The sequence below is a fragment of the Histomonas meleagridis genome (assembly GCF_020186115.1).
Source record: "Histomonas meleagridis strain 2922-C6/04-10x chromosome Unknown contig_41, whole genome shotgun sequence".
Lineage (NCBI taxonomy): Eukaryota > Parabasalia > Tritrichomonadida > Dientamoebidae > Histomonas > Histomonas meleagridis.
The window spans coordinates 358,659-381,531 of record NW_027150885.1 but is presented as its reverse complement, the minus strand read 5'-3'; the positions used below and the strand labels follow the sequence as shown (position 1 = coordinate 381,531).

At 28.3% G+C, this 22,873-nt stretch overlaps 5 protein-coding genes across 5 annotated transcripts; 4 read left to right on the top strand and 1 right to left on the bottom strand.

The window, feature by feature from the left end:
- Positions 1–7,582: 7,582 nt before the first annotated feature.
- GO595_006306 (zinc finger protein, C2H2 type family protein) lies at positions 7,583–8,197 on the top strand (the record flags this gene model as incomplete). The annotated part of the gene is made up of 1 exon (XM_067919645.1): positions 7,583–8,197. One exon carries the CDS (start codon positions 7,583–7,585, stop codon positions 8,195–8,197), a length of 615 nt encoding a protein of 204 aa, XP_067773621.1.
- A 1,859-nt stretch (positions 8,198–10,056) lies between these two features.
- Positions 10,057–10,485, top strand: GO595_006305 (Ubiquitin-40S ribosomal protein S27a; the record flags this gene model as incomplete). Its single annotated transcript, XM_067919644.1, has 1 exon — positions 10,057–10,485. One exon carries the CDS (start codon positions 10,057–10,059, stop codon positions 10,483–10,485), a length of 429 nt encoding a protein of 142 aa, XP_067773620.1.
- A 213-nt stretch (positions 10,486–10,698) lies between these two features.
- Positions 10,699–11,952, top strand: GO595_006304 (surfactant B protein; the record flags this gene model as incomplete). Its single annotated transcript, XM_067919643.1, has 1 exon — positions 10,699–11,952. The coding sequence occupies one exon, from the start codon at positions 10,699–10,701 to the stop codon at positions 11,950–11,952; it is 1,254 nt and encodes a 417-aa protein (XP_067773619.1).
- Positions 11,953–12,207: 255 nt separating this feature from the next.
- On the bottom strand, positions 12,208–12,819 carry GO595_006303 (uncharacterized protein; the record flags this gene model as incomplete). Its single annotated transcript, XM_067919642.1, has 1 exon — positions 12,208–12,819. One exon carries the CDS (start codon positions 12,817–12,819, stop codon positions 12,208–12,210), a length of 612 nt encoding a protein of 203 aa, XP_067773618.1.
- A 225-nt stretch (positions 12,820–13,044) lies between these two features.
- Positions 13,045–14,109, top strand: GO595_006302 (radial spoke head protein 3-like; the record flags this gene model as incomplete). Its single annotated transcript, XM_067919640.1, has 1 exon — positions 13,045–14,109. One exon carries the CDS (start codon positions 13,045–13,047, stop codon positions 14,107–14,109), a length of 1,065 nt encoding a protein of 354 aa, XP_067773617.1.
- Positions 14,110–22,873: the final 8,764 nt, after the last annotated feature.

The following is a 22,873-nucleotide window of genomic DNA, read 5'->3' as shown; positions in this document are numbered from 1 at the left end:
ACAAAATAATTTTTTTATTTGAAATATGATGTTTTGAATTCGGTTTGGGTTAAAATATTGAATAAAAATAAAAATTGGAAACGTCATTTTGTGCGCATTCCATAAATTGTATGTACATTGTAGAGTCGACAAATAGTAAATTTCATTGAAAAAAATTTTTACTTAATAAGATTAATTTAATGATATATAGGCAATTTCTAGAAATCACACAATTACAAACTACTATTTCAAATAATCTTCAAGTGGCAAAAATTTCTGTTCCTCCATACATGACAACATCCACTTAAAAATATTTTTTGCATCAGAATTGATTCTTTCCATTGCCGAACTTGGGATATTAGTATTAGGACCAAAAGCATCAACATAAAAAGCAATTTTACCGCGTAAACCTTTTGTAATTATAAAGTGGTTCTGTAGTGCCTCTGGTATACCATAATATTCAGTTAATTTGCTATATACAAGATCACTTAAATTTTTTAAAGAGGAAGAGGCATTACTGTTTCTACCGCCAACTGTTGTAAATGTTTGTTTTCCCCATGGAGTTTGCATCCAATCTTTTACTTCATCTTTTTTATCTACCGGGACATTGGACATCATAGCGTTTGCAAATTCATCAACTACCAAATAACGTTCATATTCGGCAGGACACATAGCCATACACACACAACCATCTCCTTCGGCGTTTATCATGATAACTACTAAATATTTGCCAGAAAACTGTTTTTTTCTGAACTTTATATATATATATTGATAGAATGCTATAAAATAAGTCAATTAAGATGATTAAAACACAAAGAACAGGAAAGACAATATATATAAATTGTAAAGAAGTTTTTTTCCCTTAATGTTTTTTCAATGTATTTTTAATGTATTTAAACATTAACCAAAATAACTTCAACAGGGAGAAGATGGGAAATCTTTTGATACTCATGTTGTATTATAATAACATGAACTTTTTTTCTCCAAAACATTCAAGCTTGTAAAAACATAGGAACTAATCATTAAAACTTCTGTGATAAAAATAAATATTATTCTAGATTTTAACAATTAAAAAAATCAAAAAAGTTAAAATCTTCAACATTAATGTTCTTTTATAAGAAAGATCTAACATTGCTTTAAAAAAATATGATATCTAATAGAAACATTTTTTGTTATGAATTTTCTATAAAACCTTACAATGTTAAATTTTCTGTTTGTTGTTTTCTTACCAGAGCCAGGCACCAAAGTTACATCACTTGGGGGTTTGTACTGGACTCAAATAATTATTTCAAATATTGAATTCAGTACTAAAAAATCAAAAATTCAGAGAAGTTAAGTCAATGATATTTTTTATTCAAAAAATCAGACCATTTTTTCATTATGATTCTTTATATCTTCGCAATATGTATTGCAAAAGAATTTAAATTCTCTACGTCAAGAGGTAAAAAAATTGATTTTAGAATAAATCAATCTAAAGCAATTAGATCATCAAGAAGAACTTGGGCTTATGTTTATTTTTGGCAACTTCCAAATGTGAATAAACTACGAGAACATAACATAACTCTAAATCCAAATCAAATGGTATACAAGAACATATACAAACTTTTTTTAATTCCTTCACAAATATCATATCTCAAGAGAAATAATGTTTCCTTTAGACCTCTTCAACCCGAAGATAAAATTATTGATTTGGACGAAATTAAGAACTCAACATATTTATATGTTCGTGGTATTTTTGAGCAAGATATTGAAACAACTTTATTTAAAGTCATTTCAAGGGCAAAAGATTTCATGATTATTGAAACAAATTATCCTGAAGAAACCACTAGATATCTTAGTCAGCTTGAAGAAGTAGAATTCATCTCTAAACATAAAGAACCAAAACTATTTAATAGTATCTCCTCAGGTTTCACGCAACAAAACAATTTTAATATTACAATTGATTCTTATGGTAATCCATCATTACCACGTTATTTAGAATCAAAAGGAATTACTGGTAAGAATCAACTTGTTGCATTTTCTGATTCACCCTTAGATTACCACCATACAATGTTCGAAGACCCAAATACAACACTTAAATTTAATGAGTCAATGTTAAATCATAGAAAAATATATTATTACTTTAACGAATTTTCGGACGAAAAAGAGTTATATAAAAATTTGGTAAATGAATTACATGGAACTCATGTTGCAGGAATAATTGCAGGTGCTGCATCCAATTTTACGAGTAAAATTAATTCATATAATGGAGTTGCACCAGAAGCTAAACTTATTTACTTTGGGAATGAAAATACATTTGCCAACAATTTCTTTAATCCTAATACACTTTATCATAAAATGATTTTACCTTTATTTGAGAATAGTAATTTACATGTTTTCTCAAATTCATGGGGTAATAATGAAGATGGTAATTCACCATATGCTAATTATGGTTATGATTATTTACTTTACAATGATTTTCTTGGTGAGTTTCCTTTGTTTTTATTTGCAGCGGGTAATGAAGCTGATTCTATAATATCTTATTCAATATGCTATCCATCATCAGCAAAAAATGTTTTTTCAATTGCAGCTGCTGATACGCTTTTCTATTTCGAGATATTTGTTACTGATGGAATAAAAGAAATTCCTATTTATTTAAATGTATTATTTGCATCATTAGAAGAAGTAATTACTGATAAAGAATTTTACCTTTCTAAAATTGATGATTTTACATTGGCTTCAGGAAGTAAAAAATATATTTTATTTGATTATGAAGTTCTGGTTTTATTTTATAATGATAATAAAAAATTTCTAGAACTTCTAAAATCACAAATTCAAAGTTACAATATTTATATGTATATATTTGATATTTCTGCTGAAATTGGAGAAATATTCATTGATGATATAAAAATGCTTTTAGGAATAAATACATATATGACAACACTCCAAAATGGTGTTTTAAAAGAAATGACGGGTAAAATATTATCATATGAGAATTTCTCTTCATATGTTATGAAGAGTAATTCAAGTATTTCAAGAGCAAGTTATTCTTCATTAGGTCCTTCATATGTTGGTATTATTAAACCCGATATTATGGCACCAGGATCTTTCATGTATAGCGCAAAATCTGACTCAACACCAACTCAAGATCATGGATCAGATGATTCTGATTATATGAATCATTTAATAAGTGAACAAGGAACATCAATGGCAACACCAAATGCTGCTGGAGCAGCTGCTCTTATATCTCAATATCTATCAGATGGATATTACTTAAATGAAACAGTTAATGTAAATCCGTTGCTTTTGAAATCGATTTTAATTGCATCAGCATCAAGAGCAGATGGAAGTTCAACACCTGATTGCGATACTGGACATGGGCTAATTGATATATCAAAAGTTTTGCCATTTAATGACACAGATTTTGGTTTAAGATTTACAAAATTATCAAGAATGAGAAAAGGAGAAACACATCATATAGGAGTACTTGAAGTGAATAATAATAATGTTCCACTTAAAATTGTATTATGTTCACATGATACTCCACTTGAACCAGATTCATTAATTCCTATATTTTTTGATTTAGATTTAATTGTTGTTTCTCCTTCGAAAAAAATATATATTGGAAATAATAGGACACAAGATACTGAACATTTAACATTAAATGAAAAAGTTATTATTCCAATTTCAGAAATTGAAGAAGGAGAATATGAAATTCATGTAATTTTAAATAAATTAAATGAAGAAGAAGTACTTGTGCCATATGTTGTTTGTGCTGTTGGGCCATTTACACAAAATGATACTGAATTAAATCCAATTTATATTGAAATGAATGCTACAACAAATTGCTTACCTTTAGAAAATGGAATTTGTGAAAATGGAAGGATGAAATGCAATGAAGGATATTCAGGTCAACTTTGTAGAATTCAATTTAATGAATTTCCAAATTATAAATCTGGCTTAATTAATGTAATTCCACCAAATACATTTGTTTATTTCAAAATTTCACCTCAAGCACAATATGATAAATTACTTATTACAACAATTTGTTTAAATCAAAGTAATACAAGATCCGTAATTTGGGAACTAGGTTCGCCAGATAATTATATCCCAGTTTTAGCCGAAAATGGGAATTTAATTAATTCTTTCGGAAATAATGGATTTGATGATTTCTTAGAAGTTGATTCAAAACAGGAACATTATTTCATGATTTCAAATAATTTTAGAGATGCAACACAATTTATTACTTGTGCATTAAATGCTCCTCATAATGGACCTTTATGTTTCTGTGAAAATAATCAATGTACAAAATCAAAGTGTGAATATCAAAATACGTATTCAGATTTAAACTCATTATTTGGACTTTGGAGTTATGTAAACAACAGAACAATTTATATTGATCATTCATATTCAATCAATCCATTATTTATGGTTTATTTCAATATTACATTAAAACTGCTGAATAAAGAAGGACCAAAACATGTAATTACAATATCAGAACCATCTAAAATTAATGGAATTAAATTAACTGCAAAAGATTTAATTCTTCAGTTAGGAGATATCAAAGAAAGTACACAAACATTTGTTATGTTCGATTATTTGAATGTCAAAAATGTAAGTTTTATATCAAATAATCATTATTTATCAGTTCAACATCTTATTACTGATTTTGATTCATATTCAGAATCATTAATAAAGCCATATGAAGTTAATATTAGTGATACATATAATCCAATTCCTAAGATTAAAATATATAACGATTCGATTAAACTCTTTACAAAAACAAATGAAATGAAGAAATTTAACTTTGTTAAAGGAATGAATTTTACATTAATAACAAATCGTACTTCTAAATATAATATTAAAATTATTAATGGCGAAAAAGAATCTATTAAAATTATGGATAATGTTTCAATTACAATAGTTTTCACTAACACAAATAATTGTAAAATAGAAATTGATGAATCACTTAACAACATGGTTAAAATAATTTCTCTATATCTAGAAAAGAGCCTATTATCAAAAGGTGCGATTATTGGAATATCAATTTCTGCTGGGATTGTTGCTATAGTTCTTGTTATTATCATGATAATCGTATGCAAAAGAAAGAAAAATTCAAATAACAGTGTAATAGGAGAGCCTTTAAGCCTTCAAAATCTCTAAATATCTTGAATAAATATGATATCAAGATTAATCTTTTATTTTAAAAAACAAATTGTAATTAATTTTTATAATAATGAATGACTATGTTCTATAACATGAATTTGAACGCAAATGAGTTGGGAACAATGAGTGAAATTAAAATTGAGTCAACCCTGAAATAGAGTACATTAATCAAGGTAAAATTATCACAATATTTCAAGAATTCATATAAATTTTATCTACAAAATTGGAAAGGAAACACCAATTTACATAAAGATGGAATATCTAAATTTTTTTCCAAACACAATAATTCACAATTGATTTTTAATTGAAATTTAATGTTTTACTAAAATCCGTATTAATACATTAATGATTTTGACATATCAATGGCTACTAAAGTATTCCTTTGACTTGTCACCAATTTGTGTATACATCATTAATGTATCCACGTTATACAACAACAAGTCAAGATCGAGTAAATCAATCTTAGACTCCAAATAATTTGTTAACAATTCCTCATCGAACAGATTTGGATCTATTTCCAAATCACTCAACTCAACCAACACAGCACTCACAAAGAATATCAACATGTTATAAGGATTCGGTGATAACAAAATCGCGGCGATCATTTTTTGTGCCTCATCAAATGTTCGCCGCATAATGAAAAGTTCCGAAATCGATTTTCTCATGAATTGGAAGTTCGTGATGCATCCTGAAAACTTTTCCATGAAATTCTTCAATTGCGGGAAATGATTCATTATTTTTTCTTCGATAATAAAGAAAAGATAATAATATAAAGGAAATGAATATCTTTCATTAGTTGCATCCATGTACATACATCGAAAGTTATAAAATGACCAAAATATCATCGCTTCTGCTTCATCAGTATTAATTTTATTACCACGAAAATCTAAAATTGTCTTTTTATCAAGTGGTCCGCAAATATAACTTTTAGTAAAGATTAAGATCAGATTCAAATAATTATCGTTTGGCGCCCATTTTAGATAAAATCTACAGACTATGTGTTAGTGTTTAAATATTAGGGGAAAAATATTATCATTTTCCCCCATGTTAAACATACAAGACATAAAAACATTAAAAATGATACGTTTAATCGTATCGGAGTTTATGTGAAAAGTGTCAAGTTTCGATTCAAGATATTTTGTGAATTTACGAAGAGAATCATCATTGATCCATTGATCTTCAGTAAGGATATTCCATTGCTCTTTAACACGGAGATAACTTGTGGTTAATTCTTTAGGTTCTCCATATTTTAAAAATAAGGAATTATATAAAATATAAGAATATGACTTAGACGAAAAATCTAGAGAAGAAAATAAAATTCCTTGCTGAAGCCTAGTAGTTTCTTGATCAATATAATTGAATAAATCTTTGTCTGTAACTGGTTCCTTTTTTGGAATTAAAAATGATATTGAAGATTTATGATCAAAAACTGATGGATGACAGTGATCAAAATCGAACGAAATTTTTTGCTTCATGACTTGTTGTAATTTCTTTTGATTTGGTGGAATTAGAGAGATATCTCTAATTGTCTTTTTTTCTTTTGGTCGTTCTACCATTGATATTGTACATTTTGAGGTACCTGGTATTGCATCAATTTTTGCATGTTTCTGAATAAAAGTCATTACAATTGATAAAGATAATCTATTGTAGAAACGAATTATTCTGATATCTGATCCCTCAAGCTTTAAAAGTAATTCGCTTTCACTATATTCCATTTGTTTAAATGAAAACAATGGATTTGATAAAAAAACGTTTGAATTATCATCAACAAATTCAATAAATGGTTTACCATTGATCTCTTTTATAGACATTGATACCTTGATTATATTTCCTGGATCAATTTCTAGTTGAACAGGATCAATATCCATAAAAATGTTGTCTTTTGTAAAGTACTCAATATAAACACCCGTTTACTTTCTAAAGCGAACGTTAAAATCTTTGGTCGGTGGAACTGTAAATGGAATGCGAAATCTGTCTTCAACAAGTACACACAAGAGTTATTCTACCTTGTGGCCACTCTAACTTTTGTTTAAAATGCTATGTTAGACTTGTAAAATGTTATAACTCACATATCTGCTACTTTTGCCAAAGAGAAATAAATTCAGAACCAATTGCAACAACTAATATGAAAATTAGTTACGACCAGGCCAAATGGAAAGTGACAAAGCATGACAATGAGTTAAATTTAGGATATTTTGAACCACAAATCCAAAATCAAATTAATTCGTTTTTATGTTTTTCATGTATCAAATGTGATCAAAAATTTTCTAATGTACAAAATCTCGAACAACATGTTAAGCAACATCAATATTCTGTTTGTCAAATTTGTGCCGCATCAAAACGTTTTCTCCCTTGTGAAACACCTGTTTTTCCAAACAATCAATTTCTTGAGCACATAAGCCATCATCAAAAATGTCCATGTTGTAAATTCACAGCATTTGATTCCAAAGATCTTGAAATGCATATGCTTGATAATCATTTTCGATGTGATATTTGTATCAAGCGTAACAAAGTTATTTGGTGTAACACAGCACAAGACTTAGTACGACATATTGAAAACACGCATTTCGTCTGTCATTATCCCGAATGTTCATCTGATAATTTCATTGCATTTGCAACATATGATGAACTTCGAAGACATCTTTATGAAGTACATGGCGAACGTACCACAAAAGAGCGCCCTCCGAAAGTTGTTCTTCAAGAAGATGATGAAGATCATCGCGATCAAATCATTAGTTTAAACAATCGCTTCATGAACAAACTTCGGATTGTATTTGATGACGAATCGATAATTGACAAGCTAAAGACACAAGCAACATTACTTATACAAAACAAAATATCTGTTCGACAATTTTATGAACAATTCTCGGAAATTGCGGGCGATAAGAAAAACGCAATTTTCACTGATATGGTCGCAATATTACCCGACCCAAAGAAAAGAGGCGAATTGTTGAGGATGCATGAGAACATGTGTACAGTGCCAAAGAATTGTATACCAAAAAGTGAATCATTACCAAATGTGGGACATAAACAAAAGAGAAGACAGAAGAAAATGGTAATATCTTTTTGCTGACAATGCGATATAAAGAAAATATAATGTTTTCCAATATTAAGCTTTTGGATATTCTAAAACGGATATTTTGAATTTTTTGTTTTTAATTTTTATGTAAATAATTTCTTTCTAAAATGATATCTTTAGTTAAATATGACCAAATCAAATTGTTTTATAAAGAAAAACAATGTTTCGAATAAAATGCAATTTAAAGAAATCAATTGTTGATCTTATTGTTAATATATTTGGATGTTTAAGATTTATTGAAGACATGATACCAATGAATATAACAAATATATGTCTACAAGTGATTAATTTTTTTATTTTAAGGATGAGAACGTTTATTGATATTTCACTTCCGAGATCAACAAAAATGCTAAATTTCTTTTCTCGGAATGACAAAAACATATTCATTTGGGCAGGGGTTGTACAGGAAGGTGGAATTGTTTTACTTTATTCTAATAATGAAATTGATGAAAAAGATATCAAATCTTTATCACACTTTTTTTCTCCAATAAAGAGTCAAATATCCGGCCCGCTTGACTTTGTGTTTCGTTTTAGCTCGTCAAAAAATATTTTTTATAATGTTTTTTGCCTTCTTGATCAAACATCATTCCAACTAAAGGAATTGGATACAACCAAACAATCTATTATTTGTTTAGTTTCCAGGTACTATCTTAATGAAGTTTATAATGAAATTTTAAAAACAGTTCGTACTTTATTACTTAATTCAATTCCATCAGCCAAAAACTTCCTAAAAAGCATTGTCTCGGATCCGATTTCAATTAACTTTATTCCTTCGCTAGGTGCAGCTTCCAGAAAAACAGATTTACAAGTTGCATCATTGTCAAAATCAATAGTTAACTCTTTTGACATGGGTGTTGTTCAGCGTCTAATAATTGCTCTATTAACAGATACTTCATTTATCATTGTATCATCCAATTTATCTGAATTAACTGGTTTTTGTTATTCTCTTGTATCGTTAATATATCCTCTTCAATGGCATCATATTTTTATTCCAATTTTACCAAAGGAATACCTCATTACATTACAATCTCCAGCTCCTTTTATAGTTGGGATTCATTCTAGCTTAGAGTCAGAAATCCAAGAATTGGAAATTATTGGTCATATTTATATTGATCTTGATAAACGAACCTTATCACAAAATAAGCTTGAGCCTTTGCCAAAGTGGATTACCAACCTCCCTTTTTCCTTAAAGACTGGTTCAATTCAAGAAATCAGAAAATTCATAATTAGCTTAATATGTACTGCAGTTGGCGTTCAACCAGCAAACTTATGGAAGGTAACAATAGGAAGGATCTTAAAAGGAGTAAAAGGAATCAAACAAAACTCATTCCCGAGTTTGCTTGTCGGCTCCCGTACATTGCGACCGTTTATGGACTCACTCAAAGAAAAAACGGTCCCCTCGGAGTACGTTAAGATGATTTCAATGGGGTGCACAAGTCAGATCACATCACCTGCTTTCCAAAGTGTTTATGAGTTTCCATTGATAAATAAAAGAAAAAGAATTCCAATGAGATCACAGTCAAGCTCATTCACGGAAGCAAAGGCTGTAAACTCACAATCTTCAAATACTGATGAAGCAGAATTCAGTATTTGATTCATATAAGAATCGGAATTTTTTTTGTAATTAAATAATTGCTATCCAACAAAATTTCTTTTTTAATATGATTTGGAATTTAATTAATAGAAGTTACAATTCAAAATTTTTTATATAGGATAATGATCTAAAATAGTTACAAATCGAAACAATAAGTCTTAATTAAATTAAAATAAAAGATAACACCAAAAATCCAAAAAAAATTGCTGATTTCAAGGCCAAACAAACCTTCAGAAAACAGAGCGGTTTATCCTTTCTGATGCAGTTGTTCATTAAGACACGCGATGGGAAGCAAATCTGTTTAAATATTGAATCAGAAAACAGGATTGAAGAAATCAAGGCTATGATTCAAACAGATGGCTTTCTCGTCTTTGGAGGTAAAGAATTAGAAGATGGATTTTCACTTCAAGATTATGAAATTGAAGAAGACTCTGTTCTTTATGATATCCCAGAATGTGATGGTGGTAAAAAGAAGAAGAGGAAGAAGAAGAGCTTCACAACAAAGAAGAGGGTTCCACATACCCGCAAGAAGGAAAAGATGAAGCTCCTCAAATTGTTCAAGATTGGTAAGGATGGATCTGTTGAACCACAACGTAAAGAATGTGAAAACTGCAAGGGATGCTTCATGGCCAAGCATAAAGATGGTCGTCTTTATTGCGGAAACTGCCACTTAACAATCACAAAATAAACAACGCAAGACTTACTATACATTTTAACTTTCATGTTACTCCTCTTAGGAATTCATATGAATTTTAACGGTGGATGAACTTTGACGCTAAAAATGTTCAAACAAACACAGTCAATTTATTTTTTCTGAACCCACAGCGATTTGGCGTCAAATGCCAAAAATTGAATGCACGCAAAGTGTCAAATGACTTCGAACTGACTTTAAATCACAAATATGTTTGCTCTTCTCTTGATAAACACATTAAGTTATATCGAGCCAATCGAGATCCCAGAAGGTCTCTCCAATGCTGATGCATGCTCAATCTGCAAGACAGTTGTTGGTGGAATCACATCATTCATGGGTAGCTCACAAGTTCAATCTGTCATCAAACAATTAGCACTTGGTCTTTGCAACAAATTCTCTGGTTCAGGCAATGCTCTTTGCAAGACAATCGTTAACAAACTTCCAACAATCATCTCATATGCTTCCAAAGGACTTTCCAAGGCAAATATCTGCAACAAGCTTGGCCTCTGCAAGTCCAACGATGACGATGAAATCGAATACATTGAAGTTCCAGAAGGTCTTGAAAATGGCATTGGCTGCTCAATCTGCAAGCACCTTGCTTCCACAGTTGCTCAAATCCTTACAGAAACAGAAGCCGAATCCAAAGTTCTTGAACAAGCCCAAAAGCTCTGTGCTAAATTCCCCAAGATCGGTCGTGAATTCTGCAATTCAATTGTTTCCAAGTACATTCCAAAGATCATGGAATACATCATCTCAGGCCTTACCTCATCCGAAGTTTGCAACAAGCTCAAACTTTGCTCATCCAATGATGATGAAAATGATGATGCATATCTCGAACTTTATCTTGAAATGGACGAAGATGACTATGTCACCGAAATCGAACTTCCATTAGGTCTTTCCAACGCAGACAACTGTGCCATCTGCAAGAAGGCTGTCGGATTTGTCTCAGCAGCAATGAAGAACAGCATTGTCCAAGCAATCGTTAAGGCAGCAGCCACAGCAGCATGCGGTGCTATCACTAGCGGTGTTGGCGCAGCTCTTTGCAAGACAATCGTTGGCGCATCTGTTGGTCCAATCATGACATGGCTCGGCCAAAAGCTTTCACAATCAAAGATCTGCTCCAAACTCGGCTACTGCAAGGGTAACGATGTCGAAGAACTCGACTTCGAAGTTGAAGAAGAAGACGATGACGAATTAATCTACATCGAAATCCCAGAAGGATTAGACAACGCATCCGCTTGCTCAATCTGCAAGACAGTCGTCAGTGGCGTCGTCTCAATCATGAAGAACACTAAGGTTACATCACAAATCGCTAAGTTAGCTGCTAACCTTTGCAACAAGGTTCCAACACTTGCACAAGGCATCTGCAAGCAACTCGTCGGAAGCGCCCTCCCAAGCCTCATCAAATGGATCGGAAACGGACTTTCTAACCTTAACGTTTGCAAGAAGGTTCACCTTTGCTAAATTAGTAAACTTCTCGTAAGCTGAAAATAATGAATTTTATTTAGTGAATAATAAATTATTTTTGATCAAAAACCAGATAAAATTATTTTCTTACACATGTGTAATAATTCTCAGAAGTCAACATCGATATATCTGATGGTTTTGAAATTGATAATTATTCATATCGACAAAGCTAAAAAATTTGATTAAAATCAATAATAAAAAAATTTAAAAGAAGTTATCATAAAATGGTTTTAAGTAATCCAATTTTTGGAATTATTGGGGAATGTAATATGCATTTTGAACCTGAATAACTTGATCCCTATCAAGAAGGATATTAAGAATAGGAGAGTACTTCGGATTATTGCCAAAGACTGCGTTTATTACTTGATCTGTCCATATTCTTCGATCCATTTTTTGGCGGAAACATAATAAAACTTCTTCAGATGTCAGCTCACGCATTTTATAAAAAACAAGGATTTCTTTGGGAACAGCAAGATTTTGTGTTGACGGATGCATTTTTTGTATTGGTTTGAGATCTTGGTCAAAACTCTTATTTGAATAAAGAGGAGCAGCTACATAAAGAACATTAAGGATAGTTTGAAGTTCAGCAGGTAAATTGCCTTTTTTGGTTTTGCAAATAAGTTCACGATTAGAAATAACTTCTCGAATATATTTTTCGAGCATTTCGGCACCGCGAAAAGAAATTTCAAGTTGAGCATATTGCTCTATAAGTCCAGGAATTGGAGCAAGCAATTTTTTCTCAAGATTTGCTAATGCGGTTCTATATGATGCATCACGCCCAGAAGCTCTTGTCTTCTTTAATCCAGCAAATGTTGAAGCATGAATTTGTAATTTAATTTGGATCTGTGTTGGATTGTAGCTCATTAAAATTTGCCAAATTCAACCTAAAATCCAGCGGTTTTACAACCGGAAATGCATATTTTTATTTTTATAAAAAATTTTATATTTATAACTTTCGAATGGGTGTGTAGCTCAGTGGTAGAGCGTATCTTTCGCATAGATAAGGCCAGGGGTCCGATTCCCTTTACATCCAAATTTTTTCTTTTTTGCATATTTTTTAACGGTCTACAAAATCCGTTTTTAATCCAAATGAGTACACCAAATTATTCATACAGAGCTGATGCAAGGCCAATACAAGAACGGCCAAAATATCGTGAACAGGATGAACAAAATGAACGAAAATTTCGTAATATAACAGTTGATCCACGTGTTTATCATGGTTCAACCTATGAAAAACGAAATCGATATACAGAACAAATTACCAGAATACCATCAACAGCTACAAAATCAAGAAACAAAACAGCATCTAAAACAACTGAAGTACCAACTCGTGAAGGATTTTCAGATTCTTTTGCGCAAACAGATGAATTCGATGGCACTGTTGTTATTGAGAAGAACGAAGTTAGCGTCTCTGTTCAAACCGACCCATATGTTGAAAAACCAATAATCCATCAAAAGCCAGCACCACTTCGTGCTGTTGGCGTCCGTACAAATGTCCCCAGCACAGAACTTTTTAACTTTGATATTCAAGTACGGCCTATTGTTGCCACGCTGGTCCAAAAAGCGCTTTCACAAGCCGTAATGGAATTTTCAGAAGAAGAAGAACTTGCTAATATGCGTCGATATCTTAAAGCATATGCTCAAACAGACAAAAAAGAGAAGGAATCGATTGCACGTATTGAAGCTGCGGAAGAACGAAAATTCCAAGAAAAAGAACGTATATTACAAGAAAGACTTAAAATCGAAAAAGCTCAACATGAATTACGTTCGAAAGTTTCTGCACTTGGATATGCTGAATTTTTCATTTGGGATATCGAAAAAGATGTTATGAAACATTTGAACGATAATGGTTATTTCTATGATGAGAATGAAAAGGAGATTAAAGATAATTTCCTTGTTTGGTTAACAGATAAAATTGTTGAAGAAATACGAAAGCCTCCAATTGAAGATGAATATATTAAATGTGTTATGAACAATGTAATGAAATTAGAAAATCAAAAAATGAATGAAGAAAGAATTAATGAAAAAATTGGTAGTGATAGAAATGAAATTAATAAGTTAAGAAGTCAAAGGAAAATGATATCAGAAGATTTCGTAGCACATAAAATAAGAGAAGTTAAAAATTCTAAAAAGAAAAAAAATGAAAATGAATAGAAAGCAAACAAAAAAAAATTGTTTTTCATAAAATTTGGCGAATTTCATATTTATTATTTTGTAATAAAATTTAATATTTTCAAAATGTTTTTATTTTTTATTAATAAGAAAATTGATTGTTTTATTAAAATATTAAAAATAGAAAAAAAAAATTGACATTTTTAGTAATTGACTAGGTTTGTTAGGCATTATAATTTTCCAATATGCAAAAAATCCAAGAGTTCTATGATACAAGTTCACCAACTCAAGAAATGCTTGAAGAAACTTGGGATATTGTTGGGTCGTTGGATGTGAACTCTATTACACCAGAAGCTTTTTCTAAGATCACAATATTTTGGTCTGAAGTTGTTGGTTTACTTCAATTCCCATCAAAAAAGTTCTACACAGTAAAAGTTATGTCATCTATTATTCGCGCTTCTCAAATTGCCATAATGTTATGTAAAAAATCACATGAACTTGGACAAAAGACAACAAAACCAATTGAGTCACTTCTTGAAATAAGCTGTGATGATATGTTTCAAGAGAGTGAACATGTAGATTTTCCTTTATCTGAAATTAATGATATTAACTCTTCCATTCAGTTTATTCAAATTGTACAGAAAAAGCTTGAATGTGGTATACCATCCATATCCGATGTCATATTATTATCTTTATATTTTTCTATTAAATTTAATAATTTTACTGAAGATCCAGAAATAATCCAAATTATCAATGAAAAAACATCTATTGAATGCCCTGAAAAAGCGCCGACATTTACAGGAGATTTCAGTGTATTTAAAACCAAGATTAATCCATTTCATTATTTATTTGTTCGCTCACTTTTTGAGGAAATAACTGGTCAGTCGGTTATTCCTCTAATTGAAAACGATGAACTTATTGATAAAATGATTACTTCCGAATATAATCCTCAATATCCATATGTTTTTATCTATTACAAATCTTCTCCCGTTAATGTTTTTGAGCATGTTTTAGAGAATTCAATTGATTATCGAGTTGTCATTTTATTATCATTATCACATTTAATCGAATATGCTGATCCATATTTAACCACAAATTGTATTTCCACCGAAATTAATCCAACACTAGCTTTAACTTATGTATTTTCACAAGATCGTGTTGCAAAATGTGCTCAAAACTTTTTAGATAATTTAATGGAAAATGAGTTACCAAAAGATTGGAAAGATGAAATTTCATTTATAACGAATACAATTAAGTTACCCAAATCGATGAAGACATTGTTATTCCAATTATCTGTTGGTGATGAATCATCGATTATTGAATTACTTAATTTTCCACAATGTATTGAATACATTGATCCAAAGAAGTCGGAAAAGATTAATATTCTTTATCATATCTTAAGCAAAGATATCATTGATTTTGATATAACGAAAGTTAATGTTATTAATGCAATTGAAATGTGGAAAATGATACAACAAAACAAAGAAATTAATTATGAAAAAGTTTTGGAAGTTTTAGAAGAAGATTTAAATAATCGAACAAATGAAGAACTTAAAAATGATAAAATTAAAATTGCTGCAATTAAATTCGGTTGTTTCCAACATAATAAATTAACAACAAATTATTATGATAATATACCAAAAGTATTTTTAACAAATTTCATTTCTAAATTTTTGGTAATTAATTTAAACTTAATAATTATATTACATTATCCTAAAATCGAATTAAATGAAAAAATTAAAAACATTTTACAAAATTTCGTTTCACATTTTTATATTTCAGAAGAAAACAAAAAATTAATTAATGAAAAATTCCAAATTAAATTTGATATTAATTTAGCATTTAAATCATTTAATGAAATTTATTTAAATATTACAAAAGAAATAGAATTAACAAAGTTATTAACATCATTTATACCATTATTCAAATATAATGAATTTGTAATCTCATGTATTAAATCATTTGTTACTAAAAAAGATGAAAAAGCATTTGATATATTATTTAGTAGTAATTTACCTATTAATATAATTGCAGAAATGGAAAAATCATTAACGAAAGATGAATTATTTGAAATCTTTTTAAGATATACATCAACAGTTACATCACTTACATATATAAATCATTTATTAACTAATAAAGATAATGAGAATTTAATATATAGTAAAATTGGTGATTATTGTATAGAAAGGCCTAAAGAAATGATGTTATTAATCGCAAAGTTATCACCAAATAATGAACAAATTCAAACAATCATTAAATCAATTATTAAATTTAAAGAATTTGTATCAAATGATTTAATTGAATTATTATTATATTTAACTAATAATCATAAGAATATTAAATATGAACATTGTAAATGTAAACATAAAAATACAATTTCATATGAATGGAAAGAAGATCTTAATGAAAAGAATCAAAACGAAGATGATGTTATTAATAAAGAATTCACAGGTACAATTAATCCTTATGAAGAAGAAGAACAAGTTAAAGAATGTACATATGTTAAAACAGGAGAGAAATTTATCATTCAGCCATGGTTCCGTTGTTATACATGTGGATTAAAAGGTAATACAGGATGTTGTTTAGCATGTGCACAATTATGTCATAAAGATCATCAATTAGTATTTGCAGAAAATAGTTCATTTTTCTGTGATTGTTTTAATTCTCCATATTGTAAATTAAATAAAAATAATAAAAATATAAATCAAAAAAGTAATGAACCAGAAAAATCTAAATTAGAAATAACTAATGAAGAAACTTTACAATTATTTTATAAAACAATTGAATCAAATATTAATAATGATAACAAAAATGTTAAAGAAGATTTAATGAAACGATTTAATCAATATTTTTCGACATTAAAAACATGTGATACAATTAGTTCACAATTTATGTTTGAAAAAATCAAAAAAGAAAAAGAATTTCCGAATCAAAATAATTTGTTTTCTTCATTATCAACTGTATTTGAAGGAGATTTATCATTATTAGTTCGAAGATGTACAATTTCACCTATTATATTAACATGTGTAACTAATAATTATTTAATATTTTCTGATGGTACTAATTTATATAGTTATTCATTACTTAATTTTGATTTAATTAATACATATAAATTAACTTCTCCAATATTACAATTACAAACTTCACCAAATAATAATAAGAAATTTGCTGCTTGTTCACCGAAAACTTTAATAATATTTGAAGTTAATGATGAAGGAATTTTAAACAAATTAAAAGATTATGAAATGGAAAAATTAATTAATTTTTCATGGATACCTAATGAAGAACGAATTGTGTTGTTTAATGATAATGATTTTATAATAGTAAATTTAAATGATGATAATATTATTAAAATTAATATTCAAAATAAACATATTACATCATTTATAATAGTAAAATATTTAGAGAATTATTATTGTCTTTATGCTACAGATTCATCTAAATATGGATATTTCTCATTAAATAATATTCCAACACAAATTGATGTTAATTATCGATTTATTAATGTAAGTTTCTCAGTAACATATTTAAGTTATTGTAAAGAATCCGATATAATATTTATATCAACACGTGATGATCGATTTATTACAATGATTAAGACTAAAGACTTATTTGAAAATAATATTAATCGAACAATACGAATTAAAACATTTGAAACGCCACAAAATTTAATGTTTTTGTTTTTACATCCTAAAGATCCATTTATATATATATTTCAACATGTATCATCATGTGGTTTAATTGCAATAAAATTTTCCACTAAAACATTTAAATATAATAAAATATCAAATAACTTTTCACATTCAGCATTACCTTTATTAGAATGCGACATGACTGAATTAACAAGTTTTGTAACAACAAATGATTTATATTATATCACTAATAATGGCGAATTACAATTATTAAATTATAATAATAAAACACAAAATGAATCAACGAATATCAACAACAATAAAATTATTAATTTCGAACCAACAAAATTTAAAGTACCATTAAACTTTTGGATGAATTGTAATCGTACAAGTAATCATATAACTATTACGACATTTAATAATAATAATATTTCTAATTTATTAGATTTTAATAGTTATATATTTAGTAATATAAATAATAATAATAATATACCAAAGTTAATGCGTATTCAATCATCTTCATCAAATTCGGTGATTTTAGGATTTGTAATATTTCCATCGAATAAGAAAAGTTCGACACAAATATATTATAAAATATTTAATCGTTATTATAAAGGTTCAAGATATCCAATCTCAATACCATTAAAACCAAATGAAATTGGACTTAATAAATTATATACAATCGAATTCGTTAACACAAATAATAATATAAATTCGAATATTATTATTGATGGAATTCATATATATACTATGAACATTAATGAAATTAGTCCTAAAATTTATTTAAATAAAAATGATGAAGATGAAGATGAAACTTTCGATTGGTTTAATAATGGTAATAATATATTCGATTTCATTGATAATGATGAAGAGAATTTCGATGATAAAAAACAAAATTTGTTATATAACTTAAGTCGTAATTTAATGAAAAATGAATTAACAAAAGAAGAAAATATTAAAATTATTAAATATATTTATCAATATCCAAAATATGCAAAATATTGTCGAACAATTATATTAAAATCATTAAATGATAATAATAAAAATAAGATAATAAATGATTGGTGCGATGCTTTAATAGAAGTAGTGAAAGAGAAAAAAGTAAATGATTGGAACACATTGTGGAGAGATGTTATGGTGCTGCCTGATGATAAAAGAAAAATTGTAACAGAAAATATTCGAAAATTACAGCCGGTGATAGAAGGAGAATTTGCTATTGTAAATGCTTTCCTTTGAGATGGAAATACTTTGTGAAAAATGAATAAACAGAAAAATGAATAAATTTGTGAAAAATAGTAAATGTATTAATCATTGCAAAAGTGATAATGTGAAAACGAATGAGAAAGTACAATTTGATTTTTTCGCCTTCATCAAAAATGTTATGCTGATAAGGGCAAAAAGCATAAATAAAAAATTCAAATATTTCCAATTTGGGAGCACATTTTTATTAATTTATAGTTTATTATTTACAATAAAATTCACATCTAAAATATGATGGAAAAAATTCATTTATTATTCTATTTTTTTTTTTTTTTATCTTTTTACAGCACAGTAGAACGATAGAACTTTTTGATTGGTTTACATAGATATACATTCATTGCATTCTGAAATAGAACTTAATTGTTACCATATTCGATAAATTTAATGAAAACTCTATACAGACATGGTTTCTTACGACATAATGGTATAGTATTAATTTAAATTTTAATGTTTAATGACTAAATAACGGACAAATTATTTTTAAATTTATATAGATCAGTTAAAATGATTATATTAAATATATAAAATATCAGTAATAATTAATTGGGGTGAATATTTTCGCCACACTAATTTTATACTTATTGTATAATCGGACATCAACCATTATAAACTGATAACATCACCACCGTTTATATAACCGTCCATATTTGAAAGTAAATCAATCTATCGGTTTTCCCAATACGTTTTGTTTGCTCTTTAATCGGTGAAGGGTAATTTATTGTTGTAAAAAAACGATAGGAAATTTCAAAGAAATAATACAATTAAGAATAAAAATATAAGAATAACACAATATGATCAACAAACAAGAGTAACAATATAAGAGTAACAATATAAGAACAACACAATATGATTAACAATATAAGATTGACAATATAAGAATAAAAATATAAGAATAACACAATATGATTAGCAATATAAGATCAACAGCATAAGATCGACAATATAAGATTAACAATATTAGACCAACAATATTAGACCAACAATATAAGATCAATACAATACAAGATCAATACAATATAAGATCAATACAATATAAGATCAATACAATATTAGATTAATACAATATAAGATCAATACAATATTAGATTAATACAATAAGATTAACAATATAAGGATAAAAATATAAGAATAACATAATATGAATAGCACAATAGAATTAATAACATATGATTAATATCATAACATTCATATAATATGTTTGATTTCAATATAATTAATGTTTAATTTATAAATAATCATAAACATAAGTATGATGAATATTATGCTTTTTATTGAATGTCCATAAGAGTACATGTTTATTGTTATACAATTTACCAAATATTTTTAGAATTTTCTAACATTACAAGATAGATTTGATTTATCATGTCACTTTTTAACAACATTTTGACACATACAATCATTTTGGCATACAATATATCAACACAAAAAAATTGTCACGAATGTGTACCAAGCTTTAATTGAATTATTTCTTTGAAATTTCCTATCGTTTTTTTACAACAATAAATTACCCTTCACCGATTAAAGAGCAAACAAAACGTATTGGGAAAACCGATAGATTGATTTCCTTTTAAATGAGGACGGTTGTATAAACGTACCTTCTAATTCGGAAAAAAAAGATCATAGTAAAATCCGTTTATAATTGTTTCTCATTGTTTCACTAATGCAAAGTTATCAACACATAACTTTAACACCTCAGGAATTGGAAGAAATAGAAACAGCGAATGGTTTATTTTATAATGGAAATTAAACAGAAGTATATTTTAAAACTTCAGGTGATATTCACAATTTCGTCTATGACCTCTGTAGAAATAGAGGTTTTATTCCATGCGCAAAAGACAAAAAAACGAATCAATTTGTTAGATATCGTTGTGAGTATTCTGGCGATCCAACACCAGATGCAAAATCTTCTAAGAAAACTGGATGCCCATTTTATTTGAATACTTCTCTAAACAAAAATGGTTATCACATAACTTCATTTGATGCCAGACACAACCATCCATTAGAACCTGGAAAAACTTCTTTAATTATTAGTCCAGAAATTGAAAGAGAAATACAAATGCTTAGTAATATTAACATAAAACCAAGGCAAATTGCTGATATTATGGAACTTAGAGGACTAAAAATACCTTCAAATATTATAGCTGGTATAATTTATAAAGAAAGATTTTCATCCATTGATGATGAATATGAAAGCCTTTGTAAATATATGGTTGATAATAATGGAATATGTGGTCCATTTGATTATATTCATCCTGAACAAAAAATGCCTTTAAAATGTGCAATTTGGACTCAGACTGAAGATGAAAAATTAAACTTATTAAAGTTTGGAGATATAATTTTCTTTGATAGTACAGACCCTAAATTATAAAATGGATGGATTGTAATACCTGTAAGTGTAATTGATTATAATAGACACATTCTTTCAGATGGCCTTTGCTTCTTAGCATTTGAAACTGAAGAAACGATTTCATTTCTTCTATTTCAGATTTTTACTCCCGATATTGCAGAAAAAAACGATGTAATAATTACTGATGAAGATCAATCTTATAGAAGTCCAATAGCAGAAATGAATCATTCTCCATATCATGTTTTTTGCGCAATTCATAAAAGAAAAAATTTTGATCGACATCTCAAAGAAAGCGAAGTTAACAAGTTCGAAAAAGTTGAAGCAAAGAATTTGTTTTCTAAAATTTGTTATTCAACTAACAAAAGAGAAGTTGACAATTGCTTTTCATCATTGTTTCAATTAAAAGATGCGCAATTGGTAAATTATATAAGAAAAATTCCAAATGATAAAAATTATTTTTGTAAAGCGTTCATACAAAAATGCACACTTGGCTACAATACTTCTTCAGTTGCTGAATCTATAAATCGAATAATTAAGTCTGATACAGAAAAAAATAATGTTTTTGGCGGAATTTCGTAAGAATTACAATCATTCTATGCAAAGATCATATAGAAATGCTCAAATTTCTGATTCAAAATTATTATGTCCAATTACTTTTCCTTTCCCAGATATTTTCCAAAATGCTTCCAAGATATGTGTTATTGAAATATTTACAAATATTTTAAAATCAAAAAATTACATTATTGCTGGTAATAATAAAAATAATTATTTTGTTGTCCATAAAGAACAAGAAGAAATGAAAAATGTTGTGGAAATTAATGAATCACATATTAATTGTACATGTGGTCATAACATTGTGTATGGATACCCATGTCCACACATTCTTTGTGTTATATTTACATTAAAATTGAATATTCCGCATACAAATTTAATTCATCCACATTGGATAACTTCTGGGACATTACCTTTAATGACTATTGATCCTGAATCACTTTCGAAGTTAAGTAATTTTGATATAAAAATAGAACAACAAATAATTGAAAAAAATCAAAATGAAATTGATATTAGTCTTGAGAATCAAAGTAGATATTGCAATATTGTATATCTTGGTAAGCAACTTGCCAGAATTGGCTCGCTTGCTTCTGATTCTGACTATAATGACATTGTTTTTCAGATGTCAAGACTTCTATCCATAAAATCATTACCAGTAAATGCATCGAATGAACCTGAAATGGCGGTTCCACGAAAGAAAGGAAGAAAAAAGAAAAGTCAAAACGAACCAGAAGTTATAAGTGAAGATACGCCATCATGCAGAATATGTAAAAGTGAAGAACACAGAGCAGAAAACTGTTCGATATATAATTATTACATTTGGAGAAAAAACAATCCTTCCGGTCCAAAAAATAAAAATAAATGTAAAGTTTGTGGCTCACGGGGTCATAATTCACAAACATGTGACGTAAGAAGAGGAGGAGTATTAGGGATAAATGATGAAGTAATTTATTCTTTATATGGAGATATTCTTCCAAATAATATTGATAACCTAATACTAGAAAAAAGTAATGAA